At 41.5% G+C, this 17,780-nt stretch overlaps 1 protein-coding gene across 1 annotated transcript in view; it reads right to left on the minus strand.

The window, feature by feature from the left end:
* The window catches only part of LAMB4 (laminin subunit beta 4), a 63,215-nt gene that overhangs the window by 43,868 nt on the left and 1,567 nt on the right, over nt 1-17,780 (minus strand). Inside the window, exons 3-7 of the mRNA XM_073000648.2 lie at nt 13,917-14,077; nt 7,385-7,517; nt 4,811-4,884; nt 1,653-1,841; nt 74-137 (exon numbers count right to left, since the gene is read on the minus strand). Of these exons, the coding sequence (XP_072856749.2) occupies nt 74-137; nt 1,653-1,841; nt 4,811-4,884; nt 7,385-7,517; nt 13,917-14,077 (621 nt within the window). The remainder of the gene's footprint in view (nt 1-73; nt 138-1,652; nt 1,842-4,810; nt 4,885-7,384; nt 7,518-13,916; nt 14,078-17,780) is intronic.

Genomic DNA, 17,780 nt, shown 5'->3' on the forward strand with positions numbered 1-17,780 from the left:
TGCATAACAACAACACTTCAAATGAAAAGAAAATAATTACAAAAGTCATTGGGAAAATCCAGACTATTCACACCTTGAACATATGGGGCATAAGGATCTTCTATGTCAAAACTGGGATCCAAAGCTTTGAAAACAACCTGTGCATAGGTAAAAAATTAAAAAGACATAATCAAAATGTATTCCTTCATGCCATAGGTTTAATTTAAGACTCTGCTGTGATGATTAGGGCAATAAACCTATATTAGGGAGGCTGACAGGAGCAAAATGTCCTTACTCATCCTCCTTGATATCTCAGCCACCTTTGATACTGTTGACCAAGTTATCCTCTTGGGGAGGCTCTCTGAGTTGGGGATTGGTGGCCTTGCCGTTGCTTGGCTCCAGTCCTTCTTGGAGAACCGTCCCCAGAGAGTCCAGCTTGGGGAGAATGTTTCAGCCCTGTGGTCCCTCAATTGTGGGGTTCCGCAGGGTTCAATCATCTCCCCAACGATGTTTAATATCTATATGAGGCTGCTGGGGTGGGTCATCCAGGGATGTAGAGCTTTGTGTCACCAATATGCTGATGACACCCAGCTCTATATCTCCTCTTTTCCATCTGGAGTGGATGCAGTGCCATCCCTTGGGCGCTGCCTGGAGGCCATTCTACAATGGATGCAGTCGATTGGACAGAGGTCTTGTGGGTGGGTGGCCCCAATGTCATTGGTTTGGGGAACTCCCTCTCTTTTGGGGGAGGTGACTCTCACCACAAAGAATTCAGTTTGCAGTCTGGAGGATCCAGCTTGACCCAGCACTTACCATGGAGACCCAGGTAGCGTCCGTGGCTTGGTCTGCCCATTTACATCTTCGGCGGATCACCCAGCTGTGTCCCTGTCTAGATGCAGGGGTGCTCACCATGCTGGTCCATGCACTCAGTCTCAAGAATACACTACTGTAATGCTCTCTACATGGGGCTTCTTTAAACTGATACGGAAGCTTCAAATGATCCAGAACATGGCAGCCAGGTTATTAACAGGGGTGAAAAGATTTCATCATATTTCCCCCACCCTGGCTGCCTTACACTGGTTACCTATCTGCTTCTGCATTGATTTCAAGGTGTTAACTATTAGATATAAAGCCCTAAACGGTTTAGGCCCTCAGTACTTGGCAGAGCACCAGTTCCAATCAGGCTGGGCGGCAGAGGGACCTAACTCCAAGAGAGGTCCGAAGGGAAAAAACTAAAAATCGGGCCTTCTCAGCAGTGGTCCCATGTCTCTGGAACAACTTACCTGCAGAGATCCACCTGGCCCCCTCACTAAAGGCCTTCAGGACCACCCTGAAGACATGGCTATACAGGCAGGCCTTCCCTATAGTCATCACCTACTCTAGCCTATTTCCTTCCTTTTTTCCTTTTTCCATCTTGGACTCTGTGATTAATTCAGATTTTACCATTAGTTTATTTTTTATGTTTTATGTAAACCACCCAGAGTAGACACGTTCTAGATGGGCGGTATATAAGTTTGATAAATAAATAATAAATAATAATAATACATTATCTAGGAGAAATCCCTGTTGAACTCAATGAGACTCATTTCAGAATCCATTGTTATAGGTTTGTGCCATAAATAAACGCAAAATCAGCACAGTTAAAATGAAATAAACTCAAATAATATGCATACCTCCCCTTCAGTCGAGGGCTCAATGTCCGAATACCTTGAATCACAAACAACATCCCCAACTCTTCCGGCTGGCCTTGAAGGAATGTTTGGGAAAGAAGCTGCACAGTCATGTGCAAAATATCTAAACACCTTCCAGGTTTGGCCATAATCTGCGGAACGCTCCACCAACATTGCTGCGGGCCGAAAGGTCTGCAAAAGATACTGTCTCAGATGACTGTCGACGATTAACGATTATCATCAAGACTGATGACCATTTTAGTCTCTGTCAGTTCCCAAATGCTTACAGAACAGAGGTCCCTTCATGGATAAGACATAGCTTTTGGCAGGACCCCACAGATGTCATTTTCAAAGCCGTTGGGTGCCATAAAAAGAGAATGAATTCTGGGCAGAGTGTTGGATGAACATAACCAGCATCCCACAGAGGAAACTCAACATGAGCAAGATTTGTACCACAACTATCACATGCCAGAGAGCCAATGTGGAGAGTAATGACTGTGGGAATGGGATGTGGGTGTCCCAGGCCCACATCTCCACTGAGCCAGAACACTTGGGGCGACCTTGGCTTGCCGGTCTCTCTGAGCCTGACTTACCTCACAGATGAGTGGAACTACCACATTTTTCCATGTATAAGATGATACTTTTGTCTAAAACCTTTAGACCAAAAATTGAGAGTTGTCTTATACACGGAAGGAAGCGGAGGAGAGAACCGCACGATTGCAAAACTGCCCATAACTTGCCTCTGCAAACGGGCTGCCTCCAATCACTGAGGCTTAGCTTCCTACAGTCAGGAGACTTAGCTCCCTCCAATCACAAGCCTTATGTAACTGACATCAACTGATGCTGAACAAACCAATTGGAACACACTTCGTTGGAGGTGGAGCCTGTAGGCAGTGCTCAGATGCAACAGGGACAGTGCTGGTATGTAAATGTTACCTAATTACTAAATAAAAACGTGCCCTTTTTTACATGTTTAAAATATTGATTTCTTAATTTGGGGTTAGAAAAGGGGGCATCTTATACATGTGGTGTCTTATACATGGAAAATATGTTGAGTTCACTAAAGGAAAGGTGGGACAGATATTCAACCAATAAATAAATAAATGCTCAGATTCTTTTGTGACAGGTTTTACAAAGAGTTTTTCTGAACTATGGGGGTGATTACATGGGCATTTGCCCTGCTGTCTGGCCTGTGGGGTAGGGATGGTTCACTCCTTTTGCTGGCAATCAGATGAAAAAAAATTCTAGAGTGAACCAGCCTGTCCCCAGAGTTTTCTGTTCTGTACCTTTGGGGAGGAGGAATTAAAAATTGAGGGCCTCCTCCTGAAATTAGGTGGAAACAGGAGTGGGCGAGGAGGAAGCTTTCTTTTCTTAAGGGAGGTGGGTCAAATATGTTAATTTAATGTGTGTATGCTTTATGAATGGAGGGATTGCAGCAAACAGCACACCAGACCTCTATGCAACCTTAAGTGACCCTATTTATCTGACACCAGCTTACTCTAAACGAACCATCTCATGTCAAATGCCTCAATCCAGAATCTTGCTGGTAAAATGGTGCCTCGCTAGACAGTTACCCCGCATGACAGTTTTTTCACTAGACATTGACTTTTAGCAGTCGCTATAGTGATTCACAAAACAGTGATTCTTATGGGAGAATTTCACTGGACAGTGTTTGGTTCCAATTTTCGCTAGACAACGATTTTGACAGCTCCCTTCGTGCTCGCAAAACAGGTGTTTTTAGGACCTAAGCTTCGCAAGGCAGCTATTTAAACAGTTGATCGGTAGTTCGCAAAGCGGCTTTCCTATGGCCGATCTTCGCTAGACAACGATGATTCTTCCCCATTGGAACGCATTAAACAGGTTTCAATGCATTCCAATGGGGAAATGCTTTTCGCTAGATGATGATTTCGCTAAACAGCGATTTCAGTGGAACGTATTATCATCGTCTAGTGAGGCACCACTGTAATCACAACTAGAGTAGACCCATTCTATTGATACGATTTACAGACCTGTTGACTCACCATTTAACAATTAATGCAATGGATCTACTTGAATTGGGAGTACCAGCTGGATTTAAGTTTAAAACATAAAGTCTAGTATTTTACTTTTTTTGTCTTCCTCTTACTCTATCACCTGCTTGTTATTTATCCATTACATTTGTATTCTACCATTCCTCAAAAGTCAGTGTGCACAAACAGGCACCAAGGCAGCCATTTTAAAAAGTCCTATGGGGAAATTTCAGGTTAGAAATAGACTATCACAAAATCTTCAGTGAAAATCGTAGGCTGGCAAGGATTTGAACCCAACTCTAATAGTCTATCCACAATGTACAGTACGTACAGAGAACATATGAAGAAACATTTTTGAAAAGTATGGAATATGTAGAGTTAATTTTCCATTCTGCAATTCTGACAATTTGATTCTATAGAGAAACTTTTAGCCAGAATGCAAACTCAGTTTGGGGTGTGTGTCTGTGCTTTAACCTGAATTCCCATGTTAGCCTTCATAGCTAACACAGAACATGGGACACATCCAAGTTATGGAACAGTATCCAAAAGCCGCCCCTTTCTTCTATTACACATGATCAGGAGAGGCTAAACTTTTAATATATCTAGACCACATGGACTGAACTTCAAAACTTAAAAAAAGTGAAATTAGTAAGTCTGGATGAAATTGCGAATCAAAATAATTCCTCCCACCGTGCCTTGGCTCTGAAGACCCTTGAGGCTGGGCATTATTCACATACCTGATTGAGGTCATGCTAGCAGCAGCAGGTGAAAGAGGCTGGCTCAGCAGTGAGCAGGTAGCAGTGGCGGGCCTGTTGCTAACCCCAGCACTCTGGTCCCTGAGGTGGCCAGCTTACTCTTGCTCAAGGCCAGCTTGGACCTTAACAGTCCTAACGCCTATATCTGAAATGTATATTCTTTCTGTAAACCTAGTTGCTTTTTATCGGCTAAATCTATGCCAGTCAGTAGTAAATGATAATAAACTATTAACAAGCAATGTAAATTAAAGTGTTTACTGTATAAAGCAAGAGTAGTAAGCTCACTCCCATAGGCTTGCTGTAGGAGAATTCCCCCGGTGTGTTTTTAGCATCAGCTGCTGCAAGACAGAATTCATGGAGGGTTCAGGGTGTTTGTGTATAGATTTGTACAAAGTACCTTGAAAGTCAGGATAAAATGGCTGAACTGAAACACGTTTTCCAAATCCAGCCTAATGCTGACATGGTCGACACCTGCAAATGAATAAAAGAAGCTTCAGAGATGTGAATTTACATCCTTCATTTTATGATTGGAAGATACAGTGTATTGCCCACAGGAAGACAGGAACACAAAAATAATTATCTCCTCAGGAAATTTACTTTTAGTGAAGACAAAACTGGGTGCAATTGTGCAATTGTGCAGCATCCAGAGACTAATTTTCATGATAGAAAATTATCAGGATAGGTCATATCCACCTTTGCTTCCTCTACAGCTGGAACCACTGAAACATAGTATCTTGTGCTTCCAACTGAATAGCTCTTTAAAATTTTAAAATAAATATCTGTCTTCCAGAACAATTAAGCTGAGGGTGATAAATTAGTTTTTTTTAAATTTGCCAACATAATCAGTACAGCAATTTGACCTCTTACTTACCCAAATATGCATGCACTGCCAATGCATGCATTATTGTATTGGGTTCCTTTCATTTTCTGCACGATAATGGACAGGTTCCTTCATTACGGTGACAGACCAATGGTGGGCAACTTTAGAGGGACTGGGGGGGCATCCCTGAAGGGCTGCATCAGGTGCAGAAGTGGCCAAAAAATGGAGGGTGGGTTTAAAATAGGTGGCTGCATATTTATGAACAGTTTTGGGTTTTTTGTTTGTTTGTTTGTTTTTTGTTTTGGGAAATGTTGATAGGCTTGGCCAGCAATATGATCCCACCTAAATGCAAAATACACTGCTCTTGTGCATATTTTTTAAATTTATTATATATTTTTTTTATTTTACTATATTTTCTTATATGGGGCAATGGGAAACTGAGGTGCCTCGAAATGGTCTTGGACTGGATATGGCCTAAGACTTACACTTAGCCAACCCCTTTCATATAAGTAAAACATTAAAACATTAAACCAATCTATGTCCAATCTTATTCTCATTCATTTACAAAAGGTTTTAAAAAACAATAACAGTCTGACAGGTGGTGTTTACAAAGATAAAATGGCCAATTACTTTATTCATGGATTTTCTTAATGCTAACGGTAAATATTTCCAACAGAACTGAAATGCAAAAGTCATAAATGTGCGGCAAACAGAACATCCCATACTCCTTGCAACAGTACAGAAACTAAAACATTTAACTTCACTAATATTAGAGTACATCAACATTTAGAATGTCTTTTACTCAGCAGTAGGCAACAGGGCCTCAGGATGTTTTTGGAGCCCCCGAGAGCTTTGTGTAAGGAAAGAAAAGGAAAAACAATATTTTCTAACCCAATTTTGTTATTTTTGGGTTAGAAGCCAGTGAGTAGTTTTCAATTTATGGGTCTTGGAGCAGTCCCTTAAAGCTCCCCAAAACTGCAAAAACTGAAAGAACAACTCCAAAGTACCTCATGTTTAAAATTTTAAAGACCAAAAAATGTCATTTTAGGGCACAATTCATCTTAAGATGGGAGCTGGAGGCCTAAAGCCACTTGAACATGCCATCTCTGCTTTTCAGCTTATCTAAATATTTTGGCACTTTGATCCCATAATTGAGGTCACACCCACCCATCATAGGAAAAAAGAATTCTAGAGCGCATATATTTCAGCAGATCCTTAACCCTCTGAAACAGTAATTCTTTTCTACCAGTTTTTAATCAAAGCCATTGGTTGCATTTAATTTGCTCCAAAGCAGTTTAATCCACACAGCAATCCAGATGTCCTTATACAGTTAACTGAAATAACCGGAAGGGTTCAGAAGATGAACTGAGAGTTTCAAGGTACTGTATCAAGTCTGAATGGCAACAAAATTTTAATGGGGCTTTAAAGTTCCCCTAATTTATTTGACAGTGTTCTCATAAAAGAACTACAGATGCTCAGCTCTTTGGGGTGGGGAGGATGAGCAGTTTATGTCCTGGGAACAGGGCAACTCTTAATTGCATTTTTTTTCTTATAAATATTACATATGGTTATTTTTCTTACCAACATTTGTCTTCCTCTTAAGTTAAGAAATGTGCAAGTTCACTTCTGTATTTTGCCATGGGGAAACAGGTGCTTCCAAAATAGAAGTGCTTGGCTTTTGCAATCCACCCCCCTCTTGGCCCCAGGCATGTACTATTGTACTCCTTGGAATACAGAGTTTGTTCCTGCACAATTCCTCTCTCATTGTGATGCACTCATACAACTCCACAAGCCAATGACACACTAGTGCATTTAAACATATACTACTATTTCCTGCTCATTCCAAATGAAGAGAATTGAAAACTGATTTACGCCCTTGTGTACCACTGCTGGAGGGAAATGCTCTTAAGCTGTACAGAAGTTGTGCTTGACCATTAGGTTTCAAACTGAAACCCAGTTTTATCAGCTAATCTGGACAGCTGGTGTTATTACAAATGGATGAACGTTTCCCCGGCATAAATATAAAGCAACAAAAAGGGAGACAGCAGGAAACTACTACTTTAGTGTTGTCATGGTAGAATGGAATTTTTACAGAGACCACAATAAATCCACAATTGGCTAAGGAATTAAGATTAATGGACAGATGCTCACCATTTTCAGATTGCCACCACTTCTTCTTGTCAGTCTCGAAAGTTGTGATAACGTTTTCAATCAAGTGACTGTTGGCCTGGAAAACTGGGTGATATGGATACCTGGAATCACAGGTGAAACATTTCTGCTCATCCTGGAAAAACAGAACATGCAAGGCATAACCAGGATGAGGCTCTTTTCTGATTATTTTGGAGCATCAGTTTTTTGTACCTCTCTGTAAAGCTGTGCAGCATTTCAGTATTGACTGCCCTGCTGCAAACACTGAACTTTGCATTGAAATTATCTGAGATTGCAACTACACAAGGAAATAAGATGAGATTTGCTGCATACTTAAAACACACAGATTTTTTAAAAGTGATCACACGATGCAAAGGGGGATGCACATCAGCCCAGGCAATTTTTGGTTTTGAGGTAGAGTTTTTCTTCCCCATCACTGGGGGGCTTCTGCTGTTTTCAAGCTGGAGTAATTCAATCGGCGTTTTCCCCATGTAATCAGTTGTTCTATTCTCCAAAAGGATAGGGAGGTGTTGTTGTGGGTGGTGTTCTAGTGGTGTAGTAAGCTGGGCATAGTGTTTGGAAACACAGTGGAAACACCCATCCCTGTGATTGTTTTCACTGGTTGCCCCAAAGTATTTCTTTTAACAAACTACTGAGTTTAGTAATAGATAACCTTATCACTGAATTGAAACATTAGTTCATCACTAGATCACTTCTGTCTTCTGTGAAACTAATGCTCTGTTGAAGCAGAAAACTCTCTGCTCCAATGAGCACTTCTGTATTTCAGGATTCAAACCACATTTTTCAAGTTCTCAGCCTTCATAATGTATAACAAAAACAAAAAATAATGTGGCACCTGAAAAACTAGGAGATTTATTTATGTTTTCTCTTAAAGCCTTCGATTTAAATTCAAGGTTAGAATTTAGACATAATCTTGAAGGTGAAAAGAAGCTTACAGTGGAACCTCTACTTACGAACGTCCCTACCTATGAACAATCCAATTTACGAACAGCTCCATTCACAAAATTTTGCTTCTACTTGCGAATGGAGCTTCAACATACAAAAGGAAAAAAACATGGGAGAGGCAGGGAAAGCGTGAAATTTGAACTTTCAGTTGACTGTTGGCGAGCGAAGAGGCTGTTTGTCTGCTACCTTGCTTGTCCCTGTGGTTAGAGAGTAGATAGAGACAGTCTTCAGGCTCCCTGGTACAGTACTGCCTGGTACTGTACTGTATGGACTGTATTTTTTTTATTTTTTATTTTTGACTTTTTTAAAAAAACAGAGGGACTCCCTGTTCTGTATTTACTGTACTGTACAGGGTTTATTGCAGCTTGGCAGGGGGGACTAGGTGGGGGGTTATGTTTCTGTGCCCTGATGAGTCTTGCAGTGTGGATTTAAAATGTGAAAAGTAGACTGTAATATTAAATTAAAATTAAATGTGAAAATTAGACTGTAATTTTAAAATGTAAAATTTATTTATTTTTGTATTCCATGGCTTCTAGGGCTTGTGTACTGTGACCTCTCTGTTGTTTTAAAATGTGTGGGTTTAAAATGTGACTCCAAAGTCTTTTCTTTTCCTTTAGGGATCTGTTTGCTGTAATAATGGTTGCTGGTTGTTGATGCAGGCAGGCTGTAAAATGCAGATTAGACTCCACAGTCTTTTTTCCCCTTAAAATCAGAAAATATTCTGTGAGGGGCTGTGCTGGCTGTTAATGCAGGCAGACTGCAAAATGCAGTTTAGACTCTCTTTTTGCGATGAGGAGTTCTGTGCTGGAATAATGCTTACTGGATTCTGTGGCTTCTAGGGTTTGTGTACTGTGACCTGTCTTTTGTTTTAAAATGTTTAAACTGTGGCTCCAGGGTCTGTCTCTTTTAAAATCAGAAAACTGTGGTGCTTGTTGATGCAGGCAGGCAGACTTTAAAATGGAGTTTTAAATGGAGTTTTAAAATGGAGTCTACTGTAGACTCAAGGCTCTCCCCCATTGTCTTCTCTCTCTCTTTTTGTGCTTAACAGCACACACCTTTGTCTGAGGAGGTCTGTGTGCCCCAATGATGACCTTCTTTCTTTCCTCTTTTCCCCATTGTTCCTTCCCTCCCTCCCCTTTCCCTCCTTTCCTACCTTTTTTAAGCTAAAAGGTGCTTTGTTTTCTTTAAAAGGTGCTTGTTTTTAAAGGTGTTCTGTTTAGAAGGTGTTCCCTCCCCCCTCTCCCTCCCTTTCTGCCCTTTTTTTTTTACCTAAGTTCATTTTAGGTCAAAAGAAGAAAAATTCTCCCCCAGTGGTAGAGGACGGATTAACCGGCTTTGCATTAGTTCCTATGGGAACTAATGCTTCGACTGAAGAACGGTGCCTCTAGATAAGAACGAAAAACAGCCGGGACAGATTAAATGGTTTCAATGCATTCCTGTGGGAAATTTTGCTTCTACTTATGAACATTTCAACTAACGAACATCTTCTGGGACGGATTAAGTTCGTAAGTAGAGGTTCCACTGTATTTTCAACCAGGGAAGGATAGAGTGAGTTTCTCTAGATACAGCAGGCCTGGAAATCCTATTCACAGTAGTCAGCGTAACTAGCGTGAGGGAATAGCAACCCAAGAACATCATGAAAGTTGCACTTTGCATAACCCTGGTTTGCATCAAACAGACAGAGCTTCATTTCTGTAGTCAATACCAAAAGTACCTGTAAATATTTGAAATAAAGATTAAAGACACTTACTGCTTTGAAAAAAAATCTCAGCGCTCTGCAGGAAGTACATTGAACAAACATCATGTCTAGTTCAAACTAGAGAACTAGGAGACCCTTTGACTCCTGATTATAATATCTTATATTTTTTTAAAAAACTCGTGATTTTATGATGTCTAAAAGATTAAAATCCACATCCTGTCTCTACTTCAAAGTGGAGAACTAAGGAGATGTTATAAGAACAACCTGTTCTTCTCTCTCTTTTTACCCCTTCTTTTTTCTGAAGAATGAAAAGTTTAATGTGGTGACAAATGATTCAGTGCAGGGCTGCGCTAGGGAGCAGCTTGCCTTAAGGTCAGGTGGGGTTTAGAGAAGAAATTCCTTTATGACAAATGAAAAGCATTTCTGAATGATGAATGTAAAATGCACTGAAGTTTAACTGTACGGATTATATGGGGGTGAAGTATTAGAAAGTTTTCTTAGTAAGTTTAGGCTTTGATTTTATTAAATGCTTTTTAGATAACTGTTTTGATCATGCATGCTGGAAGCACTTCTAGGAGTAGAAGTGTGGACCTGGTTGAGTAACTGTCATATTTATACTGTCTAAATACTCCCACATATTTATTGAAAGCAGCTTGCCCAAGGACAGACAGGCCAGCTTTCCTCTTAGGAGACACAGCAAGAAATCAAACTCCCAACCCCTTTTTCCGCAGCCATATACCTAACCCACTGAGCTGTTCATCTTTCCACATACATACAACATAATATCTGAGCCAGAAGTTTATACACAGCATACATACATGCCATGAGAACCTAGTGGAATGGGAAACGGAAGACACCAGTTATATATTAAATGATGAGCTTTCAAGGTATTAATGGCAGGTAATGACCATTTGAAGTGTTGCTTTCACAAACATCCTGGCAATTGTAACAATAGGTAGAAGGCAATAATTTGATTTTAGGAAGTAGTTCACTGAGCTGAGATGGGTTTTGAGGTGTGGATGGGAGTGGGACCAAGTGCAATGAGAGAGAGAGAGAAGCTGGAAACTGCATATTAATATCTGATAATCGACTTCCAAGACAACACTGGCATAATTAAACCGCTCCACACAGAAACTGTTCATTATATTAACATACTAGCAATCCTAGCAATGTAGCTGCAATTTACAGTCTTCTGGAATCAAGTTCACAGGAAGTAGTTTGGACTGAGTTTGGAGTTCCATTAAAAAAGAAAACCTGTTTGGTTACAACCAAGACTGTAGAGAAAACCAGCTTCTTAATGTAAAAAGTGTGCTAAAATCCCGACATTCATTCTCCAAATGCACATAGGACTTCATGAATGCAACCCACTTCAGCTGTCTCTGTCTTGAATCTGTCTTTGTAATTTCTTTTCTCTGCAACAGCTATGTGAGATCAGTAACAGAGAGCTCTAACAGGTTAAATGTTTTAACACTGACTTGCCTGTATTACGGTTTTTGATGCCAGATTTGTGTCTTTTTAACGTCCTGTGCAGGGATTGTTCTGTGTACCTTATTTAGAATGTCAAGGCGCCCTTTGGACAGATGATGGCATGTATCACATCAGAAGAAGGACAAGCAAATGAGCCCCTGATTCTGTGGGTGACATTGTTGGGACCTGTAATGGTTATTCCAGAATAGGTGTGGGGATCCAGTAGGTGTCTAGTTTTGAAACAGAGGTGCCTCTCTCTGTCCCTAGACCCATGCTATCTTGCTTTTAAAATATCTATAGCTGTTTAAGCTGGGCGGGGGTTCTGCAAGCAAGCACAGGCCTGCTTCCTAAAGGCTGGGCAAGAGAAATATGATTGTCCTGAATGGGCTGTATCTTATGGATGATATGTATGAGTGGTCTCAGCTGGGAGCTATATGTGACAACCGATATGATCAGTACTACTGACATAAGATTATAGAATTGTGAATCTGCATTCAGGGATTCTGTGCTTGTATTAATCTGGAGTTTTTTGGGGAGCCATCTGCCTGAAGAACACAGAAGACCCACTGTACGAAGAGCCGATTAAATATATTTTAAATCACAGTTGGGCAATACATGGCAATAGGCCATATGTGGTCACCCAAGACAGCTTTGTTACCCCCCACCTCACCTCCCCAACATGCATTTGCTGACTATCATCAGAGGACTGTACTGTCAACAATCAATGCTGGCAATTCGCCCATCAAAGGTCTCCTCTTGTCTTCTGGTGTAGAAGGAGTCACTCTACCCTGCAGGACTCTATGATCAGGACTCTATGATGCAGGAGAATTCTATGGCACCCCAAAAATCCTTTCATTGTTGCCATGTTTTGGCAACAATCATGCTAGCATAGAAACCAAAGCAGTCTCTTTTAGGGGGTCCAGTGCACCCTGCTGTTCCTAGAAGTTGTCCTTCACTGTTTTAAAAGAGTAAATAACAAATAAATCATCAATTTTTTTGTCTTGAATGTTGAACTCAGATTCAGTGCGGAGACATATGCAGCAGTATCTCTACAGCTTCAAACTGTTTAGCAGTTGCTTCAAGCGATTATGTTCTTCTCCCCAGGAAGCTACAGCTTTTTTTTCACCACAGAACAGTGTGCTACCTGGTTTCCATTTCAAGTGGCCAGCACACCCCCTGCACATTTGTACATATAAGGCCTCAGGCCAGTGGATTTAAATTCAACCTTTAATGAAAATTAGGCAGGAGTGGGCTTGGAGAAAGCTGCTTCTTATCTTCATTTCCACTCCTTATGTGATTGCCTGCTTCACAAAGTTGCTGTAAAGACGAAAGACCTGAAGATGTAAAGCCAGGCATGAAAAATTGCCACAGATGGGCTGGAGTATATAATACCTGGCAGAGTTACTTGTTTGTATTTCAGCTCCTGGCATCCAAACTAATAAGTATTAACACAAAGTTACAGAGTCTAAACTAATTATTGATCATTTAATAGGTTGAGAAGAGACAAAAGGAGGCCCATTCCATTCTTATAAAAATGGTTTACAGTATTCTAATATACTACCACCTCTGTTTTTGCATTCAAGCTGCCACTAATAGCTAACTCTGGCGTACTTTTTAAAAATAGAATAGTTGGTCACTGAAAACAGAAATCAGCACCAATATACAGCAACAACTACTGTGTGCATAAGTGTATGACTTAACTGCCTCTCCTGCATTTTACAGAGCTCTGTTTTATCATATTGCAGCAGTTTGCCAACAAGACTTAACGTCAATTGCATTAGAACAGTGGGCACAACTAATTAGCTATCCCCCGCCAAATTCAAAGTGCTGTCTCACAATACCAGCCCAAGACCTTTTGCTGCCTGAGCAAGATGGCACTCTGGCCCTGGCCCATATACAGAAACTAATTGGGCTGACAACTAGAATTGACTGCAGCACTGCCAATGGTATATCAAGTTTCACCACACCTGAAGTAGCAGGCTAGTTTAAGAAACTGAGAAACTGTGTGGCATACACATGATTTTGTCTTCCAGCAGAAGGGAATCGCTGGAGAATTTATGCGAAAGCTGATGTTGCTGTCCTTTCCATCTGCTGCCTGAGACAGCTGCCTCACTGATACAGTGGGCCCTGCTCCTAGCATCTAAGTAGAAATTTTAAAAGAGAAGGCATGAACAGGGGAGAACTGTGGCAGGATGATTCAAATAGACTCCCCAGGGTTATTTCTGATGTAAACAATTTGTATCACATCCTTGAGACTCAGAGTTACAGTATAAATAGAGCTTGACAAATGCTATTTTTCTGGATGACACCTTTCAGAATGTTTCCTATCTGGCATGGCCACCGGGTGTTGTAATCCAGAAAGGTGAAATTCTAAGCTCCAGTTATCAGTTAAAATAGACTCACCTCAAGGTAGCCAATAATGCAATATTTCTGAATGCCAGAGAGTCCACACGTTGAAGAAGCTGTCAGCTGTTCACTGCGGCCCACGAGGAGGTCTCCGATAGATGGATAGCAGGATTTATTGTCACAGCTATTCTGGCCCCACAGGAAATCTGTCACCAGTACTGTCCACACAACCAAAAGTGAAATGCTGCCTGATGTACCATATAGCATTTACACAACAATTACAGTAGTTAAAACTGAAGCTCACCAAGCCTGCACTCATTCTTATACTTATCACATCTTTCTTATAGTAATATGTCTAACACTTCTGCTAACACATCTCTTTCTGGCTAGCCTCTAGCAACCAAGGGACGTATGTGCCATTGGTGACAATTCACCTTGCACACCATACATTGTTAGGCTGTGGTAAATAACATACATATACGGCAAGTCCACTAGCAGCTGTTCTCCATGGCTTCGAAACTCCAACTTGAAAATGACAAGTAGGCCTAAATTTTGAAATATATTTCAAATAATTTGTTCTAAGTCCATTCCATTACATGGTGGAAGGCAATACTGTAGATTTTTTATATTTGCAGGTTAGTAATTTTAAAATAAGAAAACGGTAAGCTATGCATGCTTCAAGCAGAAACATTCAAAATATGGCAGAGGGAGTTTTCCTTTAAACAGCTCTCTTCCCCACATGTTGCATGTACCACCCATCCTACTCTTTTATGCCTCAAACTGTCACAATAAATATGTACACTCTCACATCCAAGGGACTGTCTGTGTTTTCAGGCTATAGAGGCATTGTAACAATGCTCTGCACCTTAGATTTTCTACATAGCTGGGCCAGGATGTTTCCCTGCTTGAGGCAAAGGACAGGATACTTCCTGTATTCCATGTACAGAATCAGGCAAGCCTGGTAGCTGAATCTTTCTTCATGTGGCCCCTCCCATCACAGCAAACTAGCTTACAGACTGCAAAGGAAGTGGTGTGGTGCTGATTCAGTCCTGACCTCCAGTGCATCGCTGGCAATCAGTAGCTGCCTCAGCATGCCTAATGGTAGGGCCATCCAAGATAGGAGGGCGAAAGCCAAAAGAAGAGGGGAAACCAGGGCATCCTTTCCTCACCTTTTCCAACTGGCAAACCAAAAATCTTAATGCAGCACCTCCTTGAGTTGAAAACTCTGGCTTCCCTTTGCAGGAACAGGAAGGAACACCAGGAGCCTGCAGCCTAAGGGCACACTCTGATAGCTCCCAGTAAGAACCTGGAATGTCAGTTGTGTTTCTTAAAAAAGCTGTGCTAATTTAATTTGTTCATGAAAGCTTGAATTTTATTTGCTATTGTTCATATTTCAGTTCATTGCATTAATTTTTACATTAAGTGCTGTGTTAACCATTACTGTTAAACCCCAACCCCCATTTCCTGTTGTGTCATGCAAAACCTTAGGTCTATTCAGGTGTAATTATTTGTGCATATTCACTATGTGTAGATGAATGCACTGCAGCCCTGCCCCTGTTTTGTTAACTTTCCCCATACATGGAGGTCATCCAGTTGAAGAAGGAGAGTTTATTCTGAGTGTACTGCATTCGAACCAGGACCCTAATTTTCCATGGTTCTAACTCACATGCAGAGCCTCTGTGAGATCTCCTTCTACAGGCACATTGCCCCCACTGTGTAAGACTACAAGGAAAGTGACAGCATAGGAAAAGCATTAGTGTACACCATAATATGATATCCACACAAAACCCAACAGTTGCCTCGTAGGTGATCCTATTTCCACCCAACCAAGGTCAACGGAAACATCAGTTCAATGGAAGGAAAAACAACAAGTGTGCTCATGACAGAAAAAGAAAATCTGAAGATCAGGAACAGTCAAGTAACTGAACAGCAAAACAGTGAAGGCACAAACAGCTGTACAGAAGAGATTGCCAGGCACAAGCAACCAAATGGCAGATGCCCCAGGGAAAAGAAAAGCCATTCTAAGTCCTTAGCAGCAATTTGTTTAGTGGGCAAAAAAAAAATCCTGTTTTCCATAGCTTGATGAGCAAATGACTGGGGCACACTGGAATAAAAGAAGTAAATGGAGAAACTGTACCATTTGCCAGCCTGGGAAGAGGTCAGTGATAAGATGGCCATTTAAAGGGGCTACTGTTGAGGCGACTCCTGCAATAAATTTAGGCTCTGTGAAATCTCAAAAGCAAAGCCCTGCAAGATTTCAGGCTGTCCAAAGTGCCAGTTGGTCCTTCTCACGATCTCTGCAATGTCCTGTTCTCCAGGAAGATCATGGCTCCCAGATATAACCACGTTTTCCACACAATAGTGGGAGGTTGGAAGCACACTGAAAATTCGAATGTGATGACTATAGGTCAACCCTTTGCCTGAAATGACTTCACGCAGCCTTCTTCTACTACGTTAACTTTCTTTTCAAGGTTTTTGCCTGTTGAAACTTGTTTGCACCACTGAGCAGACCTGGGGCCCTTGGAGGCTTCATGTGCTTAGCTTTTCCTGGCTCAACTTGTTACGGGAAAAACCCACATAACTTTAAAAAAAAAGTTTCTTTTGGTTATGAAGGGTTTTTTTTTTACACAGTTTTAAAAAACCTGCCTCAAGCTTCTGAAAACATAACTGCTGAAGATGCAAAATGTCTATTTGCTATTCAGCATATGCTTCAAATGAACTTCAGGTAGTGAGCACAGCTTTCCCTTGCACATTTTATCTAAAAGCCACATTTTCTCTGAGTAATTCTAATATCACCCAACCACCTGGCTCATAACAGTTGCATGAATTTTCAGTGCAAAATGCTGCCCTTCCATCACAATCACGGAATTGAAGAACTGCAAGGTTGGAGGGAACTCCAAAGACCATCTAGTCCAGTGGTGGCGAACCTTTTTGGGCTCACGTGCCCAAACTGGGGGGGGGGACAGCAGGTGGCATGCCGTGGCAGCGGAACCGGAAGTGGCGGTGGCAGAACTGGAAATGGCAGCGGAAGGGGGAATCCCGGGCATGGAGGTACCTTGAGGCCCCACTTCGGATCTGCCGCCAGCACCAGCTGCTCCAGATCCTGACCTGCCACCTGTCTAGGCAGCAGCACCACGACTGCAGCCGCCTCCTTAGGTTTGGCTGCGGGGGGGGGGGAATAGTGATCTGGCAACTTATGGCTCATGTGCCAGCAGAAAGAGCTCCGCATGCCAGCTGTGGCACGTGTGCCATAGGTTTGCCATCGCTGATCTAGTCTACCATCTAGTTCAGTGGTTCCCAACCTTGAGTCCCCAGGTGTACTCGGACTATAACTCCCAGAAATCCTGGCCAGCACAGCTGGGGGTCTGGGAGTTTTAGTCCAAGAATATCTGGGAATGCAATTTGGAAACTACTGATCTAGTTCATCATCCTGCTGATCCAGGAAATCTGTAGCTAAAGCCTCACAGACAGATGGCCATCCAGACCAGGAGCTGGGAAAGGCACACTTTTGGACTATAATTCTCAGAACCACTGAGTCAGCAAAGCCACTGGTTTTTGGCAGTTGAAGTCCAGAAAAATTATATTTTTTATCTCTGATCCAGCCTTTGATCAGATTTTTTTAAAAAATCTAATAAAATGGAGTCCACAACCTTACGAGGCACTCTGTTTCATTAGATAAAACTGCCACCATATTTCTGCAAAGAGTCTTCAGAAGCATGCAATGGAATTGAGATTTTAAAATGATTTTAAAAACAATATTTAAAAATGGGTTTTGAGGGTGCATTGAGAGCAAGATCACACAATGTTGCGCAGACAACAGGCTTCTAAATCTCAAATCAGCTGAATGCCAAAATAAAACCAAAAACAAACCAAGAAATCAAAAAGAAAAACAAAGAGCCACAAAGCCAAAACTGAGGATGA

This window comes from Pogona vitticeps, chromosome 5 (assembly GCF_051106095.1).
Source record: "Pogona vitticeps strain Pit_001003342236 chromosome 5, PviZW2.1, whole genome shotgun sequence".
Taxonomy (NCBI): domain Eukaryota; kingdom Metazoa; phylum Chordata; class Lepidosauria; order Squamata; family Agamidae; genus Pogona; species Pogona vitticeps.